Source organism: Mus caroli, chromosome 7 (assembly GCF_900094665.2).
Source record: "Mus caroli chromosome 7, CAROLI_EIJ_v1.1, whole genome shotgun sequence".
Classification (NCBI taxonomy): domain Eukaryota; kingdom Metazoa; phylum Chordata; class Mammalia; order Rodentia; family Muridae; genus Mus; species Mus caroli.
The window spans coordinates 129,455,155-129,470,165 of NC_034576.1; the positions used below are offsets into that span (position 1 = coordinate 129,455,155).

The 15,011-nt window shown below is 45.4% G+C and overlaps 1 protein-coding gene and 1 pseudogene across 2 annotated transcripts; both read right to left on the bottom strand.

Annotated features, from left to right (window-relative positions):
• Positions 1 to 3,887: 3,887 nt before the first annotated feature.
• LOC110298072 lies at positions 3,888 to 10,269 on the bottom strand (annotated as a pseudogene).
• Positions 10,270 to 11,702: 1,433 nt separating this feature from the next.
• Positions 11,703 to 14,770, bottom strand: Znf688 (zinc finger protein 688). 2 transcript variants are annotated; one of them, XM_021168155.2, is made up of 3 exons: positions 14,550 to 14,770; positions 14,146 to 14,259; positions 11,703 to 12,380 (listed from the first exon to the last, which is right to left on the bottom strand). In XM_021168155.2, exons 1-3 carry the CDS (start codon positions 14,743 to 14,745, stop codon positions 11,866 to 11,868), a joined length of 825 nt encoding a protein of 274 aa, XP_021023814.1. In that variant the 5' UTR covers positions 14,746 to 14,770; the 3' UTR covers positions 11,703 to 11,865. The 2 variants fall into 2 exon arrangements, with proteins under 2 accessions (XP_021023814.1, XP_021023815.1); XM_021168156.2 differs by lacking the exon at positions 14,146 to 14,259 and having other exon boundaries at positions 11,704 to 12,380.
• Positions 14,771 to 15,011: the final 241 nt, after the last annotated feature.

Sequence of the window (15,011 nt, forward strand, 5' to 3'; positions counted from 1 at the left end):
CTGGAAACTGAGTTTAGATAGGAAAGTATTCTCATCTCTGTAACCTTTTTTCTTCCTTATCTAGTTATGGGGCTAAAACGGTGGAAAAAAGGGAAGAATGAAAAACCCACAAAGCATCCAAATCCAGTTCTAAGATGCCCAACATGGATCCACTCTGAATGGGAAATTTGATTCTCAATGCTGTGGAGAAACTGGTACAGGACAAAGGGATGGATATTTTTCTTTCCACGTTCCAGCAAACACTTTATTGGTTCTGCCAGGACTGGATCATCCCCAGATTTGCTCCCAGAGAAGATCTTCTGCTTTTTCTTTTTCTTCTTCATATATTCTGTTTGGAAAAAGTTTGAGAGAATGGATTTACAACAGGAAAAACTGTAGGTGGGAATGGAGGGGCCAAGAAACACAAAATGGCAGAAATGGGAAGGCAAAAAGGGCCCACTCTGCACTTTATTTCTGAAAGCTGATAGCTGGCTTTCTAACTAGAAAAATTGAGGGTGGAAATGAAAGCCCTTGGGAGTCAAGGAGCGCCAGAAAACAAATCACAAAAAGGCACCATTTCAGTCATGGAGCCAGAGAGCAGGAGTCTCTCCTAGGAAGATCGAGGGAAAGAAATGGTGCTGGAGGGCAGAGGTCAGAGAAAAGCTTAACAGGGCAGAGGACAATCAAAGCCAACATCCCACTTTAATCAAAGGGTTTTTGTTTTTGTTTTTGTTTTAAATATCTATTCTATGTATATAAAATACACTGTGCACTGTAGCTGTGTTCAGACACACCAGTAGAAGGGGCATCAGATCCCATTATAGATGGTTAAGAGCCACCATGTGGTGAAAGAAAGATGAAATTTCAAGACCTNTAAGTCATATAAAGTACTCAGAAATTGCTGGTTGTTTGTGAGGCTAGAGGCTGCGTGGGGCTGAAAAAAAGAAAAACAAACCTGGGTATGCCCCGTAGTTAAAACATTCCTGGGAACAGCTTGACCATAAGATAAAGAGGAATGTGAGGACATAACAGGGCTATCTGAACTGAGTCAACAACTCACAGAACTCTGACACCCTGCACATACATGTAATTTTTCTGCTGATGTTTGAAGAAGCCAATAGTGTGTCGCTATGCTGAATTCCACACCCCTAAGCCCCTTACCCCATAAAAACCCCTAGCTTCCAAGCCTCGTGGCCGACATCCGTTATCTCCTGTGTGGGATGCATGTCAGTCCAGACCTCCATCATTAAACTGCCTCATGTGATTACAGCAATGGATTCCCGTGTTTTTTTGGGTGCTCTCTCACTCCTGAGACTAGAGTGGTGGTCCCTGAAAGGGGGTCTTACAGTGGTTGCTGGGAGCTTGTTAGGGATTGGTGGCAGCTGTACTAGGGTCGACCCACTGTTGCAATGGTTAACATGGTGGAAGGAAGAACATGTGAGTATTGAACAGTGAAACAAAGCACAGAGAATGAATATGGGGAAAGACCAGTTACTAGTTGAAGGGCAGTACTCCAAGATACAAAACAGATCAAATGTAATGGTGCTGCTATAGAACAGTGCCACTTAGCAGCTTGAAGAACCCGGGATAAAGCTGAACCTGAGAAAAAGTCCACCTTGTTTACAAAGCATATCCAAGGCTCTGCAGAAGCCTTCACTGATCTGATTTTTCTTTCAAAGATGAGTCTCAGCTGTGAACAAAGCCCTGCCAGACCCTGAATTGAGGCAGGCATCCTTAGAGACCTTAGAATTTGAAAATTCAAATGCCAAATGTTAAGAAAGCAAAACAAAACATTAAAGGTGCGGGCAGCAGCTATGGATGAGTGGATAAGGGGAATAACCAATATTGGTTCTAAGGTGCAGTATGCTAATATCAAAGGTCAAGGTGTAGCTAGGGGTCTCCAATATCAAACTGCCCAGTGTGTCAATTGCAGGGAATGCAGTCATTTTCAAAGACACTATGACCAAGCCACTAAAGGTCTCAGATCTCAAAATGCTTGGCACTTTCACTTTGGGAAATATGTTCATTTGCAACAAAAGTGTGAACAAGGCATCTCTAAGGGCAATGGTTCTTCTAAATACAAACCAGAAAGAAGGCCTAGGCTTCTAGGGGGTGTGCAGGCATTGCGTTAGGGTTTGCCATTGGGCTGGTGAGTGCAGGTGAAGTGAGATATTCAAGGCAATTTTATTTGCATCAGGAAATAGCCTTGGGGCATAGAGCACCCCCAGAACAAATTATGGGCTGTTTGTCCCTTGTCAGCCAAGGAGGAACATGCAGACCCCAAAACCTCAACTGAGTAGTGCAGTTCTAATGCATGCTACAACAGGCAGTGCTGCTCTGGAGCTGGCCACTTAATCTATCCCCCATAACTCAGTATTATAAAATATCTACTGGAGTTTATGGTCCTTTGACCTCGGGGACAGTAGAAATGATCTTGGAAGCAGTGGAGTTACTTCCCAGGGGTTATTGTGCCTCCAGGAATTATAGGTGAAGATTTCAAATGAGAAATTAAAATTATGGCCTATGTTTAAAAAAAAAAGATGCATTTTAATGCAGGTGAGAGGATTGCTCAGCTGCTGCTGTTTTCCTGCGTCAAAGGCAAAGCTGGTTCAGTGGAAAGAGGAGGAGAGGTCTCTTTAAAGCCTTGGCCACTGACCCAAAAAGTGCTCACTTCATTGATACCATCTCTATTTATAATTTACTGATATAGACACCACAATTAAGGGCTTCAAGCATAAATGGGGAAATTTAATGGCAATTTTGGCATTTTGGCTTCTTTAAAAGAACACAGAAATACTAAAAGGATACGTTTTCACTTTATTCCCATGGGTGGGATATGTGCCTCCTTCAGACTGCCCACAGCAGCTGAGTACGATTTGCCCCATGCTTTACAGGGGTGTGATTTTTCCAGCTTCAGTAGTTTCTTCAATTGTGTGACATTTGGAGTTCTGGGGACTTTTCAGAGAGTATATAAATGCTAGGGTCTCAAGAGTGTGGGTTGTGGGTTGTTGTTCATTGTTGTTGGTCAGGGTTTGTTAAGTTAGCAGTGCACAAAGGGCAAACAACAAGAAGAAATTAGATATCCTGATATTGAAGATCAAACTTGCCCCAAGAACTCAACATCCCTAATCAGCAGGAAATAGTCTATCAATAGCGTCACCCCATTTCTTATTCCTGACTTTATTCAGGGGTTTCTTTCCTTTCCTGTCTATCCTTTTTAATCTCTGGTCTAGTGTAAGGGGGTTGGAAGGGTGGAAGAAAAGGGGTGGAAAGTGGTAGAAGAAAGAAGAACCCACAAAGTAGCCAAAACCAGGCACACATGCCTTCCTCTACGCCTCCCTCTGGGCCGGAGTCCCCCTCAGCAGTTACCTCTAAAGTAGACAAGGAAGGAGGAGATGTTTCTTGAGCTGATGCAGAGGTCTCAGGTGTATAGAAAACAATACTGAGAGACTCCAGTATCTTGTTCTTTCTTTCACTTTCCTCTTATTTTTTTTTTGTGTGTGGTGCTAGGGTTCCAAGGCCTTGTGCCTGAGCCATATCCTCAGCCTTTGCTTCCCATGCCCACAAGGTTTCCCTGAGTAGTCCTAGCTGTATGTAAGCTCCTACCTCACACTTCAAAATGCTGGGGTAACAGACACATGTCGCCATGCTCAGCAACAACTTATTCTTATTTCTATCCCTATTCTTTTTGGTGTTGTTGTTTTGTTAGAGTGCTCTTTATTAATTTAAACAAGGACATGGGCTGGCATTCCCAGAGACATTAGTACCCAATTGGTTCAGACAGTTCCTCTATTGGTTGACTAGGTCCTGGTTTCCAGTAATATTCACACGGTGTCTACAATCAGCTGATCCTGTCCCGAGAGACTCCAGACACATCACAGACATGGAGCATATAGGACCGGGCAGCCTCACTGGACATCATCAAAGAGATCTTCAAAATATAAAAGGCCTGCAGGAACTGTCTTTTCATTGGCTGCCAAGTCCATCAAGAGTCTGGCGCTACCTCCAGCCTCATCGAGGTCTACATAGGGCCCTGTGCCCTCGGGGAACATCTTATCCTCAGCGGGTTTCACCTCAACCTCTATTCTTAATGTCACCTAAACCAGGGTTGGATTTGCTATGTATCAAAGCATAACCTTGAGATCCTCTCCTTCACTTCCACAGAGCTGAAATCCCAGGTGTGTCCACTACTCCCAATGTCTGAGATCTTCCTCGTGGATCCTCTCACCACAGCCTCAGGGCAAATTCTCCTGGTCACTCCTCGTGGTCTCTCCACCTTTCTTCTCTCTCTCCTCCTCTCACATGGGACCCCTTTCCTGGTTTCTTTACACATCATTGATACAGGAGATGGTTCAATAATCATGACAGTGCCAACTTCCAGACTATAACAAAATTTTTGGACATAGAAATCAGCACCTAAGTACACAGTGCACAAAACCAGCCCCCAATACATTATCATCATTATCATCATGTTGGGGAGTTTGGCAGCAGACTGGGGATCAGGCATGGCACTGAAGCAGTAGCTGTGAGTTTACATCTGATCAGCAGGGTAGAGACAGGGAGAGTGAGACTGGGTGTGACTTACTTTTTTGAAATCTCAAAGCCCACCCTCAGTGACAAGCCTCCTCCAGCAAGGCCATGCCTCCTAATCTTTCCTAAATAGTTCACCAGCTGTGAACCAGACATTCAAATACATGAGCCTAGGGAGCCATCACTCACACCTCAGCTTCACAGTTGTAGCTGCTGCTGCTGGTGATGATGATGATGGTGGTGGTAGTGGTGGTGGTGATGATGATGATGCCTTCTCTGACAGTTGAACCATCATGTCCAAACCTTCACTGTATACTAGGAACCAGTGAGTCTGCAGAAATGTCCAGGCTACTGGCACCAGACTGGGACTACCGAGGCACCTGCCTTGTGAACTAAGTAACTACTGGTCATCGCCTCCCACTGAGAGACAGCGAATCTGGTACTACTCTGGCTGTTAAGGAGCCTTGGCTTCAGAGGTTGAGTACAGGGTTCTCAGTGCCTCAGGTGTGTGATTTGGCTTTTGTTACTGTTTCAAGCTCATTGTGAAGGTTTGAATGAGAATGGTCTCCAGAGGGTCATGCATTTGAATGCTTGGCCTCCAGTTGGTGGAACTGTTTGGGAAGAATTAGGAGGTATGGCTTCGTTGGATGAGAATTTGAGCTTCTAGCCTGCCCTCTCTCTCTCTTTGTGTGTCTGTCTGTCTGTCTGTCTGTCTGTCTGTCTGTTACTTGTGAATCAAAATGTGAGTTCTCAGTTGTTCCTGCTCTGTGCCTTTGCTCTGCCATCATGAACTTTAACCCTCTGAAACTGTGAGTCTCAAATAGTGTTTTCTAAGTTTTTCTGGGGGTTGGTCTGGTGCTGCTGTGTATTCAAATGCTAAATACTGGCCCCCAAGATCTGGTGAGCAGACCCTCATGTACACCAAGTGATGCTGTGTAAACTTTGCTCCCCAATTTAAAACTACTGGTTAAATAAAGATGGCTACAGGTAATTACTGGAAAACATAGAAGCAGGCAGAGATTCCGTCAGGGCTGGTGGTCACAGGTAGGAACCATGAAGAGGAAGTAGAAGGAGAGTGAAGGAGGAGGAAGACAGAAAGAGAACAGAGGTCTCCATTAGATGCAATGGCCTGGAGCACATGCCCAAGTGAGATGCCCCCAAGGACTGACTGCTGGAGCAGAAGTACCCCAGGGCAAGGGTCAAGCAGCAAGTACTTGGGTAATACAGCCAGGAAGTAGCCAGTCTAAGGAGTAGGAAAATAGACTGAGTTGTAATCCCTCAGTAAATATGCAAGAGCTTATTATATAATCCATGGGACTCTGCCTCGGTGGTTATTGGGGGCTGCCAGATCATATAGAGTTAATTAAACTCCATTTACAATGTTTCCTTGTTCCTAGTGCTTATCACAGCAATAGAAAAGTGTCCAAGACACTCACTTAATACATTTACATTCTGATATATTGTCACCCGCTTGGTTCTGTCCATCTAAAGAGCTCTAAAACAGATTATGGTACAGGAGTGGATTTGGAGAAACAGAACTGTAAGGCATTTCTCTGGCAGCCTTAATGAGATCTGGATGGAGCAGTCACAAAAGACTCCCCAACATATGAAGCACTGGACATGCTACTTAAAGAATATCCAGACAAATGCATTTGATGTTCTCAATCTGCCTCCAGTGAGATGTGCTTTGTGTATGAAACCTTTGAACATCTGTGGAATACTAAAGAAAATAATAAGAGTGCTGATTGGTTCCTTTTAACATCTCTGGGCAAAGTTATGAAAGAGCTCGCTGAATAATAAAACTGATGGTTCCAGATGCACATGGAGAATATAAAGGTTCCTAAGTATGCGATAGAAGAGAATCTTCCCCCAGCAGGCTGAGAACTCAAATTGCAGGAAACAAAGACCAAGCCCCCAGTATTTGGCTAGCTGAGATACAACACAACTGTAATTGCTAGCCTTATAGAATGCCAGCATTTAAAGAAAGACAATGGGAAACACATGCAATACTGTGACACGGGCTCGTGATGTGTAGGTGGGGCCCGGGTCCAGACCTCCTCATTCTTAGCAGAGGATGTACCTCCTCTCACAATTACCACAGTGGTGCCTTCTCTGCCTTTGCCTAAGAGAAGTTAGTTATTCTGTCCCATCTGCAAAATAGGCAATGACTTTCCCTAAAGGAGATGGCAGACACAACAATGGTGATGTCCCTATCACTGCCTCCAGACCTATAACTCAAGGCCAAGGAAGTCCCCAGGGGTAAAAACAGAAAGTGTAGTCTATGAGGTATGTTACTATACCATTAAAAAAATCTTAATGAGTTTGCTGATTTGTTTAAGCAGACGTTTGGGAATATGTGTGACAATGGATTTTTAATGGTGTGGGATGGTGATTTAATGATTTAGGAACATAAAATTGGATCCGGCTAAGTTTATTAATATGGACCCATTGAGCAGAAATTCTAGGCTTAATATTGAATCTTAAAGTTTTAAAATGGGTATCAAGAATTTATTTGATTGGTTGGTTGATGTATTTGTGAAAAAAAAAAGGCCTACTGAGAATTAGCTAGAGCTACCTTATATTCCTTGGTTTAGTGGTGATGAAGGGGTATTTAAGACTTAAGGAAACAAAAATGTTCTAGTGGGTGCATTGGTTAAGACCTCATCTTCCACAATGGGAAGGCCCAGAAGGCATTCCTTTCACTAATAGTATAAGATGGAAATAGTTTGTAGAGCACAGAAATGAATTCTGGGAAGAAGAAAAGGGAAGGCCCTTTCCCCAGAGGAAACAGATGTGACAATGGGCCTGGAAGGTATCTGGCCACATGGCTGAATGGGGCTTGGTGGTCAGGTTAACTTAGATGAGCTAGTTGAGAGTCTGCCTAGCTAAGGTCGAACCTTTGAAGTATTAAAAGGTCTCTGTGTGGTTATTTGTGGAACTAGCTGGTTAAGGAGTAACTGCCACTGTATTAGTTTCTAGCATTAGTTAATACAGAATATTAATTTCTTTTTTTTTTTAAATATGTGGCACCCAACCTGGGGCCTGAACATATGGCCCTGAGACTAAGAGTCTCATGCTCTATGGACTGAACATTTGTAAAAAGTAACAGTTCCTTTCTCCCTCCCAGGAAGTCCCACCTATCTCTCTCTACTGCCCAATCACAGGCTTTAGCCTTTTATTGATCAATTAACTTGGGGAACACGGTTTGCACAACAAAAGCTAGCATATTGGTGAATTAGCTCATCTTGGCGCAACCACATCTATGTGTGTAGAATTTAGCATTTGAATACATAGCAGCACCAACAGGGTCTCATTATATAGTTCTGGCTGCCCTGGAACTCACTATGAAGTCTGTGCTGGCCATGAAATCATAGCAATCCAACTGCTCTGTCTCCTGATGTTAGTATTAAAGGCATGTACCACAATGCCTTGAAACCTTTACAGTTTCACCTCGATGGTCTACTAACTCTCTAACCTGAGTCATAACTTGGCTCAAAGTGATCTTTTAAAAAAATTGTTTTTATCCATTAAGGTCATATTTTTATTTGTTTATTTTTATGTGTGTGGGTATTTTCCCTGCGTGCATTTCTCTACACCATGTGCATTCAGTATCCATGGAGTCCAGAAGAGGGTATCAGTTCCCCTGGACTGAAGTATCAAGGCGATTGGGAGCCCACATCTTGTAGGTGCTAGGAATAGAACCCCATCCTCTCAAAGAGCAGTGAGTGCTCTTAACCATTGAGCCATTTCTCCAGCTCCATTTGAAGTGTTCTTGGTCATCTATCTCTTCCACAAAATATCACATGGGTCCATCAGAGAATAGAAAATAAATCTAACCAAAGCTCAAGGGAGTGAAACTTCTAGGTGTCCAGAAGTGTGGGACATGTAGGGATATTCCTTCTAAGGTAAAGGGTAGCCTATCTCACCTGGCTCCTCCCATCACCAAGAAAGAAGCACAATACTTATTTTGGAGACAGCCCATTTGTCACTTGGATGTATTATTTTAGCCTGTATACCATGTGACTCAAAATTGCTAGCTTTGAATGGGATCTGAGACAGAAGGCTCTTCGGTAGGTAGGTCCCAGCTGCTGTGCAGGCTGCTCTACCATTTAGGCCATATGATCCAGCACACCCAAGGGTTCTTAGGGTGTCAGTGGCAGATATGGATGCTGTCTGGAGCCTTTGACAAACCCCTATACGTGAATAACAAGGGGAGACCTTTTGGATTTTGAAGCAAGGTCTACTGTCAACTATTCACCTTTGTGACTGCTCTTGGCCTGCTATTAGGCCTCAGTGGGAACTGAATCATTGAAAATAGGCCACAAGGTTTACTATGAAACCCTGAGATGCCTATTATGAGCTAGGTGTTATCTAACCCAACAGTTCATAAAATAGGATGTACACATCAAATGGAAGTGGTATCTATATGATTGACTCTGAGAGTTCTTGAGGCCTAAGGATATAAGCAAGTTGTATAAAGTTGCCCAAATGCCTATGGATTCTATTCCCATTGCAATGCCATCTGCTACCACGTATGTACTTATTGCCTCATGGAGTGTGCCCTATGATCAGTTCACTGCTAAAGAGAAGAACAGGGCCTGGCTTACTGATGGCTCTGCACAATATGCAGGCACTATCCAGAAGTGAACAACCGCAGTATTAGGACCCCTTTCTGGGACAATCATGAAAGACACAGATGAAAGAATATCTTCACAGTGGGCAGAAATTTGGGAACTGTACAAACCCACAAATTTTGCTTAGAAGGAGAAATAACCAGATGTGCAGTTGTTCACTAATTCATGGGCTGGAGCCAAGGGCTTGACTGGATGATCAAGGACTTGGAAGAAATATAGTGAGAAAGACATTTGGAGAAGTATGCAGATAGATCCTTCCACATGGGCAAAGAATGTGAACATAATTGTTTTTTTTTTGTTGTTGTTGTTTTATTTTTTGCTTTTTGCTTTTCATAGACAGGGTTTCTCTGTGTAGCCCTGTCTGTCCTGGAACTCACTCTGTAGACGAGGCTGGCCTCGAACTCAGAAACCTGCCTGCCTCTGCCTCCCAAGTGCTGGGAGTAAAGGCGGGTGCCACCACCGCCCGGCTGTGAACATAATTGTATCCCTTGTAAACGGTCATCAAAAGATGACTTCAAAAGAGAAGGAATTCAATAAACAAACAAACAAACAAACAAACAAACAGGACAACCCATTCTGCAACATGAACTTCTGTCGCAGGATATTTGATCACACTATGAACCATGAGATTGTGTTATTTACTGAAAAAACTATCTCTAGTTGTGATGTGGCACAGCCCTTACTTAGTATAAACCTTTAACCCCAAACAATGAAGGTATGGTTAGTTTGTAGAAGGAAGTAGCCATGTTTGAAAGTGAATTCTAATTGAGTGACAGACAAGTGACAAATCAGAGAAAGGTGTGACAGACGAGGACATGCCCAACTCTCATGAGAACAGAGAGAAAAGGGGCTACATAAGAAAGAGCAGTGCAGAGAGAAAAGAGGAGGCAGTGTCCCTGGGACAGTGGTATGGAAACAGGTTGCAGAGAGAGAACAAGCTAGACACAGGTGAAGACAGAACAAAGCAGGGGACGAGGAGCCGGAAGGTTAGAACAGATTTTAGGAGGTTGTTCTGATGTTGCTTGTATTCAAATGCTAAATTCTGTACCCCAAGATCCTCAAGGGCAAGAAGATCCTCATACATGCCAGCTTTTGTTGTATAAGCCTTGCCCCCCAAGTTATCCATGATTGGCTAATAAAGATGCCTACAGCCTGGGCTGGGCAGGAGAGAGCAGGTGGAGTGAAGGTTCCGGGGCATAAGGTGTCAGAAGAGAAGGAAGAAGACGCCATGGGGTAGGTAAATCATCAGACCATGGCCAGGAGGGCTGGCCTGTTGAAATAGGAGTGGTCCAGATGGAATATGGCAAGTTATATCTCCAGGTGATTGACAGAGAAGTAGACAAAATAGCATCGAGGGTTGATACCTGCCCAGCTCTAGTGCTTTAAGCTTTTTTTTTTTAATGTATTTATTATATGTAAGTACACTGTAGCTGTCTTCAGACACTCCAGAAGGGGGCGTCAGATCTTGTTATGGATGGTTGTGAGCCACCATGTTGTTGCTTGGAATTGAACTCAGGACCTTTGGAAGAGCAGTCAGTGCTCTTAACCGCTGAGCCATCACTCCAACCGTGCTTTAAGCTTATTATATATATAAAGGCTTGTGTCTTTTATTTGGGAACTAAATGATCTAAAGTGGGGTAGAAACCCCCAAAGGATATTCACCACACAGAATTCGAAAGTTCATATGAAGTCAAACACAGCAATTCAGTCAAAAACTGAGAGAAGCTAGATTAAATCAGTCACCTGGAGAGAGGTCAACTTGTGCATGGCCTATGGCTTAAGCTGGAAATAGAGTGGGATATGGGGAAGGGAAAGAATTCTGGGAGAGAAGGAGGCGGGAGGAGCCAGAAAAGATGTGAGGAGATGGACAAGTGGAATCTGAGTGCAGGGAACCAGCCACGTGGCAAAATGTAGGTTAAAATAAATGGCTATCTTTAGATATGATCTCGTCAGAGTAGAGCCTGGCTAGATGACCAAGGTATTTGTAAATTTAATTTGAGTCTGAGTCTTATTTCTGGGACCATGGGGCTGGGAGGTGGAACTGGGCCAGAACTTCCAACAGTCAGCTTAGAAAGGAGCTTGAGCCAGAACAGCTGAGTTGAACCAGCCAGCCAGAGCCCAGAAAGAGCTAGAAAGGGTGAGCTTATTCAGCAGTAAGTCTCAGAGACTGAAAACATTCTAGGACTAGATTAGATTGTACAGAGGCTAGATGCATCCAGGACTCCTCAGTTAGCACAGAGGCAGCAAGCCTCCAAACGACATTACTACAAGAGAAATAAAAGTTACTTTCACAGTGGCCCTTACTGTGGGCAGCCCCTTTTGGTAGGAACCAGAAGAAAAAGGCAATGTCAAAAGTTATTTCTTCCTCTTGCCTTTGCCATTTACCTATTCTATACCATATGTGTGAGCGTGCACAGTCATCCTCTCGGTTCTGCTCCTCTTGAGAACTCTGACTAAAACAGTACTGTACCAACTTACATCCCCAGCCTAACCCAGTACTGTACCAACTTACATCCCCAGCCCAGCCCTCCCCCGCTTTTTTTAAACACAAAACACTGGGGAGGGGAGAGGTGTCAGGTTTAATCTGTACGAATCTTTACAGGCATATTTCTTTTTACAAGTTTACAAGAGATCCTCAAGAAGTCTTGACTCATTTGTCCCAGTTGCCAAGTTCATGTTCCACTCCAGGCTCCGGACCTCCAGACGGAGGCAGCTGTTCAACTCACCCACACTCCTCAAAGATGTCTGGATAGTGCCGAAAGAGCACTGGTGGATCCCGGTCACCTCGGACTGGGGCTCCAGGCACAGCCCTGATCCCAGGCCTTCGGCCGCGGCGACCCCCTGAGCAGGAACGGTGGATCCATTGGTGTGCTTTCACTGCGAACTTCCTCTTGAAGCGTACACCACACTCTGGGCAGGGGAAGGGTCGCTCACCAGAGTGCATGCGCCGGTGGCTGACCAGCAAAGATGGATAGGTAAACCGGCGTCCACAGTCCACACACACATGACGTCGCTGGCTGGCCTGAATATCCGAGCTCGGTACCTGGACAGGAAGCTGCATACCTGCTATCTGGTCTGGGGCAGCTTTGGGAGGTGGCTGTGCCCCTGCAGAGGACTTGGTAGCCATGGAATAAGTCTTATGTTCAACCACCTCTTTAGGTTGCAACTGAGTCGGAGCCTCTGCCGGTCTCTCTCCTCCTTCCTTGCAGCCCCGCTCTGTCTCATTCAGAATGTCTCCTGGGAAACAGAAATTAATTGCATTTTAAAAACTCATTTGTCACTGGGCAGTGGTGGCTCATGCCTTTAATCCCAACACTTCAGGGGCAGAGGCAGGCAGGATCTCTGCGAGTCCTAAAGCCAGCCTGGTTTACAGAGCAAGTTCCAAAACTTGAGAAATCTGTCTCAAAAAAACAAAAACCAAACAAACCAAACGAAACGTAACTAAAAAGCTCCATTTGTCCCACCAGGGAAGTAGTTGTAATCCTTGCATTTGGAAAAGGTGAGGCAGGAAGATAGCCGTAAGTTTGAGGCTAGCATGGCCTACATAGTGAGATCCTGTCTCAAAAACAGGATAGCAGGGTGTGATGGTTGCTCACCTTTAACCCTAGCACTTCAGAGGAAAGGCAGGTAGGTTTCTGTGGGTTTGAAGGCAACCCGGTCTAAATGCTGAGTTCCAGGCCAGCCAGAGCTACCTGTCTTAAAAATGGAAACAATCAACACAACAAAAATAAAACAAATCAGGGGCTGGCGATGGCTCAGTGGTTAGGAGCACTTGCTGTCCTTCCAAAGGACCTGAGTTTACTTCCCCAAACCCACATGGGGCAGTTTACAAGCACTGTAACTTCAGCACCAGGGACTCTCATGGCTCCGGTCTCCCTGGGCAGCTACACTTATGGAGACCCATATACTGACACAGAATGAAAAATAATAAAGATAAATCTTAGGAAAAGAGATTCAGTAAAACCTAACACGTCTGCCCTGACCGCTCTAGCTGTTACCCAGGTAGCACCCACGCAGACTGCCCGGTGGCTGACACGGAGCTGTTGAAAGTCAGTTAAATCCCCTTCCTCCTGTGTCAAATGGGGAAAAGTAATGGTCCCCTGACTTCCAGGACTGTTGGATTAAATACATACATGCTTATTGATCACTTAGTAAATGCCCAATAAACAGTGTTTACTGCTGTATTTTGTCATTGGTTTTGGTACAGTGGTTCTTTGATAGACGAGGCACCATATTTGCTTCAGAGTTCTTCTATTCAGGGTAGTGATGGGAGACGAGTCAAGCTGTCATTATACAGGCAGGCACTTTTCTTGTGTACCACTTTGCCTTGTTCAAGAACTATGATAGGCAGACCTGCAAGAAGTTCTATTTTTAGGGGCATTTTAGGGTTTTTTGGAGGGTGGGGGTAGTGAGCTGAGACAAGGTCTCACAGTATGTTGTCTCAATTGGCCTCAAATCCCCGTGCCTCTGTCCCCGGGGTACTGAGATTCAAGGTGTGTGCACAATGACCAGCCTTAGTTGGTTTTGAAAAGGGGAAATGAGTGTTATTTTAACAAACATCTGGAAACGTTAACATTCTTTGAGTTCTAGATTCTCCTACTCTGTTTTTTTTTTTTAAGATGTATTTATTTGTTTTTATATACATTGGTGTTTTGCCTACATTTGGGTCTGTTTGAGGGTGTCAGGTCCCCTGGAACTGGAGTTACAGACAACTGTAAGCTGCCGTGTGGGTGCTGGGAATTGAACGCTGGTACTTAGGAAGAACAGTAGGTGCTCTTGACTAATGGGCCATCTCTCCAGCCCCCCTACTGTTTTTAATAGGACAGCTCTCCTGAATTTCCAAAACTCTGGAGTAGGTAGGCTTTCTTTTCTTTAGTATCTGAACATGTAGGCTCTTTAAAATCTGTAAGGATGCTGGAATGGGGAATCTGAAAGAAAGGTTTACTAGAGAAGAAACCCCCGGACAAACACGGTTTCAGGAGGACTTGGGACAATCCCTCACCTCTCGGAGCTCCTCCCAGTCTTTCCCCCTCCTCAGGATCCTGGGCGGCGGGGCTCCAAGCCTCACTCCCCTGTTCCATCCAAGAGATGAGGGCTGGTTTGGGGCCCGGGAACCCTGAGAGAGAACAGGGGTCACAGTGCTGGCCTGAGAGGCTGGCCGGGGCAGAAAGCATCCCACTAGGGTGAGGGCATCTCCTCGGAACTTATGCACACATTAACCTGGACAGGGTTTGCGATGCTCTTGCCTGAATGGAGACTCCCGAGGAAGCCCTGAGAATGGAAGGTGACTGATGCTGCTGGTGGAAAAGTGCGGGATGAGGGCTCACAATCCACTTGATCGGTCTACTGCATCTCCCCGGTGAACCCCCAGGAGGATGGGGGCGGGGCTCTGACTCGGGGCCTCACCGAGCGCGCCCAGGAGGCCGTAGGTCTCGCGCATCACCTCCCGATACAGGGCTCTCTGCGCGGGCCGCAGACACCCCCACTCCTGCGGGGAGAAGTACACGGCCACGTCCGCGAAGCTCACAAGCTCAGGCTTCCTGAAACCGGGCCAGATCTCCCCAGGCATCGGAACCAGCAGTGGGGCCGGGGGTGGCGCCATCGGGGATCCTGCCCAGGCAGCGGCTTGGCTGCCCTAGCCTTCCGCTTCCGGCCTCCGCAACTGCGGGAAGCCACGCCCCTGCCACGCCCCTTGGTCACAGTTGCTAGCAACGCGTGCGGAACGAAAGCGGCAGCCTCAGTGGCCGCAAGGGAATGCAGAGCAATAGTGTTTACTATTGTGTTTACTCCACAGCCGCTCACTCAAAGATACGAAGGTGTGAAGGGAACCGAAAGATGTCTTCAGAAAACATGGCGACCGCCTAGCTT